Genomic DNA, 9,774 nt, shown 5'->3' with positions numbered 1-9,774 from the left:
CGAGTCTAGTGTTAGTGGATCTGTTTGTTATTCTAGTTTCCTAGTCATGTGCGAGTGGGCTCATGGTTGTTACCGAGTTTGTAGCTGTTTTTCAGCTAGCTTAGTTGTTCAGTTGTTTCACTAAGTTTGATATTCCTATTTGTTTCTTAGTGGTCAGTTGAGTCTTGTTAGTGGTGTTAGTGGAGTTGTGGCAGTATAAGAGGTTGTGAGAGAAAACTTCGCAACATGGACTCATCTTGTATGCCTATATAAGGCAATTAATTCCACCCAATGAATTGTTCTTCACTGCATCCATTTATTGTTTTGTGAGATTCTTTTACCAAGTGCACTTTTCTTCTCTTCAATTATATTGTCTTTTGTTCCTCTCATGTTCAACAAATAATATTAAACATGTTTACTGGATTAATCATGTTTAGCTAAGTTAAACACATCTGAAACTAGGATGCTTATACTCACATCAATATTTCATGGACTTCATTTGGACCATACCACTAAAAAATAGAAAAAATAAATAAATAAATAAAAGAACAGTTCATCAAAACCATCTTATGATGTAACTGATCATTTGGCTATACCGCATTGAAGCAACATGAAGTATAAGATCCACAAGCAAATTCTTACGCACAACAGTAATTTACACTAACAAATATCCTTAAGCTTTAGGAGATTATTACAGTCCAATGCTAGAACCGCTGTGAAAGTTAATTTGGCGGAGATTATTACAATTCTGATTCACATATTGGCCTTTTTATGAGGCTGTCCTTGAAACTGCACAGAGAGGGAGGCCACCATCAATGTGAAGGGTGAACATGGTTTTATAGTTTACAGGTTCTGTGTTATCAGCTAATCCGAAGCGGAAGAAGCGAAGAAGGGCGATTGATAGAATCTTCATCTGCCGGTAAGCAAATTCCTTCCCAAGGCAGATCCGAGGGCCCGCCTGCAAAATCATTCCACAAGAAGAAAAATGAAAATATTGGTTTGCTTTCTATTTTATAGTTTCACGTAGAAAAGGGGTGATAAAACAATGTTACATACATGAAATGTTACGAACTTGAACGGCGATTCGGGTTGAAAAATTCCATCCTTGATCCATCTCTCAGGTCGGAAATCTTGGGCATCTTCTCCCCAAATATAAGGCATTCTGGCCATTGCATAGGCCATATAAAAGATTATATCTCCTTTTTTGACTTTAAAGCCATCAGGAAGAGTATCATCTATATCTGCACATCTGCCATCCTAAAAGAACACAAGAGACACCATGGTACTTTGGTCTTAGCAGTTTCTATGTGAAATTTCGGTCTTAGAGCCTTAACACAATCTTGGAAAACTTTAAAGCCATAAATAATTAGGCAACTTCAATAATTCCGGTCACAATAGGTTTCATCCAAATGCTATATTTCCATGTTTATGTTATAGTATGGTGGCACCAAATTAACAAGGCACTAAGTCTTATTATGCAACTGAAATATAGTGGACATTTGGTTAATGCGTGATTTGAAGGGCCAGTTCGTAAACAGACCTCTCTCCCTCTCTCTCTCTCTCTCTCTCTCTCTCTCTCTCTCTCTATAATTATGTGGCATTTCTAAATATAAAGCTTCAAATATGAACAACAGAAGTTAACTAAGAAATAGTCACATCAAGAAATTGGCCAGAAGAATTTACCACGGGGACTGCGGGGTATAGCCTCAAGGTCTCTGACAATGCTGCGTGAAGATAGTGCGTTCGCTCAAGAACTTCATCACTTATAGCTGCTACAAAATCGTCGATATTGGATTCGTTGTCATTGGCTTTATCACCAATGACATCTCTTATTTCTTGTACAATCTTTTCCTGTACTAAGGGGTTCTTGCTCAGCATATAGAAAAACCAAGAGAGTGTATTTGCACTAGTGTCTTTTCCAGCTACAATAAAACTCAGAATTATATCTCTCAGATATTTATCATTCATTTGCCCTGGATTCTTCTGACCCTCCATTAGAAACCTTGAAAGTATGTCCTCCTTTTCATTCTACAGCCAAAATTAACCAAACGAAACTTAAGAATACTAAAAAAAATTTCACAACACAAGAAACTGAATCATGAAGAAATACATACATATTGTGAAAGGATAGTTCAAATACCATTTTCCATGTTTTGACTAATATTATTTTTTTATCAAATGACATCATTAGTTTGTTTAGATCATGATATACCAACAGTTGAAATCTGCTTATAAATAATAGAAACTTACAAAGATTAATATTAGAGGGAAAAAAATGCAAAAACAAATGTTTTTATGCACAAACAAACATATGAAGAACGAGAGTGACAACATATGCAGAAAATGTTAAACTCTTGAACTCACAGAATCATGTCGCTCTGCTAACAGTTTCCTCTTTTTCCTGATAAGGTTGTTCACAAACTGATCAATGACTTTAACATTCTTCTTCAAGGGGGCTTCAGAACCAATGTCAAAAAATCTTTTCAATTTCCAGAATGGATCCACATAGCGCCAATATATCAGAGCATTTGACTCATCAAAGGCCCTCAGAAATTCATTCCCTTCTTTACTTGATCCGTCCAAGCAATTCAATTCTACCCCGAACCCAACTTCGAATATGGAATCCAATGTACTTCTCATAAACAAATCCTACAGAAAAGAAAATCATATAAGATAAAACTAGTGAAAGGGTATAGCTTGTACCAAAGCTAGGAATTGAAAATTTTCAAAATTCTATAATGTTGGACTAGCGATATTTGACGAACATAAAATGTCAAAGATTGATCTCCTCGGCCTACGTGTCATTCTCTTTCGGCTATTTTGTACTAACACTCCCAGAACATTTTGAATTTGACAATTTAGTCTAAACTTTTTTTCCCTGGCAATCAATACCCTAAACATATAGTTTTTGGCATTTTCAACCCTTGTTGCTCAAAACCTAACTTGCAAATGATAGGCTAATAAGGACATTGATGTTCATTTTTGTTTAGTTTCAAATCAAATACATTTTAAAACTTGAACTTAATTTAATTATAACTTAAACTTTAATCTAAATTTTAACATGAAATTTTATTAATACCAAATAAAAATATCATCAATGCGTTTCTTAGGTTGTCACTTGTAAGTTTGGCACAAAAAAAAATCAAAATTTTAACGAATTTTAGCAATAAAGACTAAAAGTGTCAAAAATTAAAAGTTCTAGGGTTGATTATTAAAAAAAAAGTTTAGGGACTAAATTGCTAAATTTAAAAAGTTCATGAGGTGTTCATACACAATAGCCTTCTCTTTCTATTCCTAGCTTGTTTGTGTAAGTCCTCGAAAATTAATATAAAAATTGTGATTTTATGTGCACTAGTTTGAAAAATGATGAGTTTTATTTTTTTAAGTGGGAATCCCATATTTCAAACCGTCAATTTAATAACGCGCATTAGTTATTTTTACCTTAATTGCTGCAGAATTAAAAGTTCAGTGTGTAATTTTAAAAGGAGAAAGGAGACAAATACCTCTTAAAGTGTATGAGTCTGAATTTTTACATATTACTCTTAATTAATATCATTTTTAGTAAATAACTATTTTAATCAAAAGGATATTAATCAAGAGTAATAAGTAAAAATCCAGATTCATGCATCTTAAAAGTAAGTTTAACAATTTTCTCTTCCTAAATTAAAAGTTTGGGATTTTTTAGATAAGAAACAAAATGTTTAGAATGCTAACAGTATAATTTACTCAAATAAAAAATGTTGTCTGGTAAGTAAAAGCCCCAAAAGAGAAGACTTCGTGAAAAAGACCCTAAATACACCTAAAGATGGTTCTTGATAGGTCTTGACCAAAATTACAGAACTGTAGAAATGAAAAGATGAAAACAATGAGTAGAAATTTTTTTTTTTTTTTAAATCCAACAGGGATAAAAGTGTCTATACACACATGTTAGACTGTCAGCCAAAAATGATCATAAGACATCCTAGATATTAGAATATGTACAAGATCAGAAGCCAACAATTTTTAGGAAGTTCTCCCAAAGCCGGACTAGGGGTAAGAATGTAATTTCACGCATATCAAGACCGTAGCAAAATGACCAAAAGGTATTTAAATATTTGGAATTAGCTCATTATACTTTATGTGTTTTATTCGTTGTGAAAAACTCAACACATATGTATAAAATATTTTTTGTATGGTTAAGGAGCTAAAATGTCAAATTTTATGGTTTGTTCATTTCACGACTCAAGAACTTGAGTTGTGTATGTTAGAGAAAAACGTTGTAATAAAAAAATTAAATTTAAATTTTTATGAGAGAAAATATTATAACAACAAAACTTAAGTCATGAAATGAATAAGGTCTTTAATGTTTCTAGTTAACCATGCAAAATCGTGAAACATAGAGGATCAAATCCATGGCTGTCACTCCAGAACCTAAGAATGCCAGTAATGGCACCTAAGGGATGGATCATAAGTCGTTTGAAAGTTTCTAATAAAACCCATTAAGGGCAAAATAGTCGTTTTGAAGGGTAAAGTGATCAAGATATAAATCAAGCTTATCGTTTTAGCTCAACTTCCTTCGGTAAGATATGTGCTTGCCGTAATCACTAGAGAACTAGTGAATTTAAATTGTTAAGAGCCCGTTTATTTCACGTGTTTAAACTCATAGTTTAATTTTGTTGTAGTATATTTTTCTCACAAAAAATTTAAATTTCAAATATTAAAATCAAGAATCACTGTTTTGAACGCATGAAATAAACGAGCCCTAAAAATCGCTAGGAGAGAGATAGTCATTTTAGAACCCAAGGGTGAAAATTTGTCAAAATAGAGAATGTACCTCAAGTTTTATCCCAAATATTTAAAATGGAAATCGTAGTAAATAATAGATTTGTGAAACTAAATTGAGCAAATGACAAATTTTAAAATTATTTGAAGTAAAGAAGAGTTTATCGTGTAAATGTTTCATTTGTTACTAGTAAAAAATAATTTACATAGTAAAAAACTCTTTATTTACATGAAAAAAATCATTTTAGTAGTCATAAAAAGAAAATTTACGTGTAAAAAAATCTTTTTACTAATTGTAATAAAATATTTACGCAGTAAACTATTATTTATTATTTATTTATTTACTTAATTTAGTTTCATAAATCTACTATTTACTCCATTCTCCTGAGAAAATAAAGTAAATAACATATTTATAGTAAAATAATTGAAGTGAATAGAAAATTTTAAAACTATTTGAATTAAATAGCAGTATAAATATTCTTTTTATGATTAGTAAAAAAATTTCTATGTAAATAAATTTTTTTTATCATGTAAATTATTATTTGTCAGTCGTAAATAAAATATTTATTTTAAATAATTTTAAAATTTACTATTTATTTAATTTAATTTTATAAATATGTTATTTACTGTAATTTTTATTTTAAATATAACCATTAGCCAATGATCCTTACGTAACCAAACCCAAATTCCTCAAGCATGACCTAATGGATTTTATGGGCCCAAAGAGCCCTTCGAATTTTTGGATCACTAGTGTTGTTCATCTGAATAAATGGGCCTATTGGGCTCAAATCTATTCTCTAACAGAAATCAATACTTATAAGGACTTAGAAACCGGCACAGAGCCTTTATGATAATTAGGGTTATGAGTAGAGCTGTGAGTTTAGATCAGGTTAAATAGACCGATACAAGACCCGCCACTATAGGTCTGAGGCTAATCTTGTCCGACTTTAACCTTCAGGCGGGGCCGGACCAGGGTTTTGAGCCTAAAATTTGATTCGGCCAGGCTGTACCGGCCCAAATACCTTCTTTTTAAAGTTTTTTATTTAAAAAATACCTTATACAATTATGGTCGGGCTGGGTTAGACCGTCTCTCTCTCATTTCTTAGCATAAAATTTCCATTCGGCGGCCCGGACTGCGCCAAGCCGTGTGGCTCGAACTTTCACCTTTAGTTATGAGGATTAATGATTGGATGATAAAAGTTTATAATTATGTAAGGAGATAATTATTTAATTAATCATTATAATTGGTTTTCTTCAAGGTTCCTCCAGAAAGATTAATTACAACAATTAATTAATTAATTTTAATTGGCATGTTTAGTTTGAAATTTCTAAACTTAATTGAGTAGTTAATAAAATATGATTAACTAATTTTTTTTGTTGTTGCTAAATCTATGAAAAATATTTGATTAATTTATACTGAATTTGTTAAGAGGCTAATTAAGTACTTAGGTGAGAAGAAACAATTGATAAGTCAAGTGATAGAAAGTAAGTTTAAGATACGCTCTAACAGGGTGTTCCAATCAGCACATAGATCTGATTTAAATTACACCTGAAGGGTAATTTTGAGAAAAAAGCTAAGCGTGATGATATGCCATGAAGTGTCTTGATATACCATGACGATATACTATAATAACATGTTATGCAGTTGTGTTATGCTTTTATAGAAATTATCTTTCATTGCTATGTAAGATGAATGTTTTGCCTCTAAATTATATATGCCATGATGGTACATGCATTGTTGTTAATGTGATAGGAAAATCTACTCATAATCACACCAGACGAAAAGAGATAAATGATAAGTTTTTTTGTTTATTTTATTTTTATTTTTTTAAGTCGTCGTATACAGCTCCGAATCACGGGAGAACATGAACAAGAACGATCTTTGACATGATTGCGTTGAGAGTGGTTGGGTGCAATTGAATGAAAATATTTTATAAAAAACCATAATTGGATTCCATGATATAAAATAACTAGATAATATCCATAATTATTATGCAAAAACTCTTGTGAGACTACTTGTTCATAGAAAAAGCTCAGCCATGTACGTTCTTACTGTAGGTAATCCGAGCAATAATCCTGTGTCTATGTATTAACATAACTAGTTCATCCTTTTCTATTTATTTTTAACAAAAAAAAAAATTCCAGACCACATGATAGCACTACTCCTTTTTTTTTTTTTTTTTTTAATGTTTTGGATAGAGATTCTAACTGAGTGGACTAAATGGGATTAATTTAAAATTTAAAAGATAAAGTGAGAGTTTTTAAAGTTTATGAGACAAACTGAAAATTACTTTAAAATTTAAGGGGCACTAATAAGATTAACCCTTGATTTATTTATGGTAAAGTTTAATAGTACAATGGGTTTTATAAGGAAACACTTGGGAAAAAACTAAAAATACCACACAAGATGGTAAAAAATATTATTTATGCAACTCTACTTACAAATAATTACTTAGGTATTAATGTACCATTTTAGAAGTCATTGTCTTTTGAACAATAACTTACACATTAAGTATACTGCTTGCTAGTACACAATAATGTTGTATAAGGTATTGGTACACCATACAGGTGTTCACCGATTAGAATTCTGCAGATCTAAGTAATAATCCGCAATCCAATTCAAACTATCAGATTTGGATTTTCTCAATCCGTATCTAATTTAAAACTTTTTTTCAATCCAATTCAATTCAAAACCGATCAAATTTTACGGATCAAATTCACGGATTCAACTGATTTAGGACATTTAAAGTTAATAAATACATTAAACATCCATACGAAATAATTAAACCACAAATTGAAGCCTTCATCATTTATTAATATTACTTTAAAGTTCAACATTTGCAACATTTATAACCCAAATAAAGTAATAAACACATAAGATAGTTCAACAAATTCCGAATGGTTACAACCCAGATTCAAAGTTAATGGGCTTGCCATTAAATTTCAATAATCGGAAAAATATTACATATGTACACATATTGTTTCAAATAATAATAATAATAATAATAAAACTTAACTTTAAAAATTATATGTATGTATATATAATGCTTTTTTTTTAAAGGTATATATATATATATAATGTTTTGGATTCATGGATTTGAAGTATTGAGAAATAATGCTCAATGTGTAAATAAATTTAAAACTTTCAGATTGAGGTTTTTCCAATTTAAGACTAATCCAAAACTCCTCTTAATCCAATCCAATCCGCTAGATTGAATTGGATCGGATTGGATGGATTGATCGGATTCATGAATTCTGTGAATATCCTAGTACACTATATTAGCGCTTCATATTGCGTTATTTAAGAATAGTACACGCTTGGCAACATATATATATATATATATATATCATATAATTTAATACAATACATACTATGAAATCTAATACCTAAAAAACCTATGTACTGAACCTTATTGTGTAATTTTATTTAAAAGACCGTATTAAAACCATATTGAATGTTTCAAAAATATGAAAGCTTGGGGTCAGGTTTGGGACTCTGGCGGTGTTGTGTTCATATTTTATAAAAATTATAATTTTACCCCTTAACTTTTTAAAAGTTTCATTTTAGCCCCTTAACTTAAAAAATATAATTTGATCCCTCAACTTTTATAAATTATAATTTGAGCCCTTAAATTTCAAAAAATTATATTTTAACCTCTCATTTTTAAAATTATATTTTAGTGCCATTTAAAAAATCATTGCAAAAAAGCTCCTATTGAACAACTCTACCTTTTCCCTCGCCTACCTCCTGACGTCGCGACTAAAGTCGAGCTAGGTTGGGATTAGGCCTCAATTTTATCTCATTTCATACTAATATGTAAATATAACAGGATGGTATGGTAAATAAGCATAGTATAATGTAATTTAATAATGTAATGTGATACAAACTAAACACCCTATTATATAAAAGTTATACAATTCAATACAATAGAATATATATGACAATAAAATAGTGGATTATAGTAGAATGAATTATGTTTTTTTTTTTTTTTAAAGTTATTCCCTGAAATGTTTGGAACCAAGATTGCTGAGATGTTTCAAGCAAGTTAAGTAATAGTCCTCACGGTTTGCTGATCAACAGTGCTAACAAAAGGACCAGCCAAATAAGATGTTGACTTTAAACTAAAATATGACCAAAGCTTTATCACACTTGGTTTGTTTCTTTTAAATATTACCTGTCATTTTGTAACCAACGTGGCAAAAAGAGAAAAGTTACAAAGAACAACAGAAAAAGGAAATCTAGATTGTGTAAAGTAGATAATTTCATACTCTACTTACTTGCATATGCAAAACCCCAGCAGAAGCCATCAACCCGGAAACAGCTCTCACCAATTTAGAAGCATTTCTTCTGAACACAGAGCAACTGAAATCTCTAAGAACTCTCGCGGAAAACTCGACGCTGGCAAGCTTCCTTTGCTGCTTCCACTTTTCTCCATTGACGGCAAATATCCCCTCGCCAAAGAGATCAGTCATTATGTCTTGTTCATGCTGGCCTCTCGAGTACTTGTCGAAGTTGGTTTTTAGAATGTGTTCTACATTTCGCGGATCGGTCGTGTAAACTTCGCTCTGCTCGGGGCCGAGCAATCGGTAGGTCGGAGACTTGGCGGCGAAGCTGGCTAGGTAGTCATAGAGCTTGTTGAAGTAGAAAAGTTGGTTGAAAACAGTGCCTTTCACAGGAGGGTAAGAAGGGTCATTCATGGACTTGCCTATGAAGATACTGATTATGAGAAAACAGAAGATCAGAAGAAGGAAAAGTAATGAAATGGAAATGAAGGTTAAGATGGTGTAAATTAGGAAAACCATGTTTAATTTGTTTGAGCTGATGAGATTGAAGATGGTGCAATTTGCATGGCAACATGAGTGTCTATATATATATATATATATATATATATATATATAACACTATTTATATATGTGTGTTTGTCCTTTTGTTTCATTTTGTTATTTAAGTATATTTCTATATATATGTGTGTTTGTCCTATTGTTTCATTTTGTTATTTAAGTATATTTCTATATATGCGTGTTTGTCTCTTT

The 9,774-nt window shown here is 31.1% G+C and overlaps 1 protein-coding gene across 1 annotated transcript; it reads right to left on the bottom strand.

The window, feature by feature from the left end:
- Nucleotides 1–716: 716 nt before the first annotated feature.
- Nucleotides 717–9,543, bottom strand: LOC21405278 (cytochrome P450 704C1). Its single transcript, XM_024163283.1, has 5 exons — nt 9,019–9,543; nt 2,332–2,628; nt 1,663–1,998; nt 1,036–1,236; nt 717–937 (listed from the first exon to the last, which is right to left on the bottom strand). Exons 1-5 carry the CDS (start codon nt 9,541–9,543, stop codon nt 749–751), a joined length of 1,548 nt encoding a protein of 515 aa, XP_024019051.1. The 3' UTR covers nt 717–748.
- Nucleotides 9,544–9,774: the final 231 nt, after the last annotated feature.

This window comes from Morus notabilis, unplaced genomic scaffold, assembly GCF_000414095.1.
Source record: "Morus notabilis unplaced genomic scaffold, ASM41409v2 Scaffold594, whole genome shotgun sequence".
NCBI classification, from domain to species: domain Eukaryota; kingdom Viridiplantae; phylum Streptophyta; class Magnoliopsida; order Rosales; family Moraceae; genus Morus; species Morus notabilis.
The sequence above is the reverse complement of the archived record's forward strand: the minus strand, read 5'-3'. Positions and strand labels throughout refer to the sequence as shown.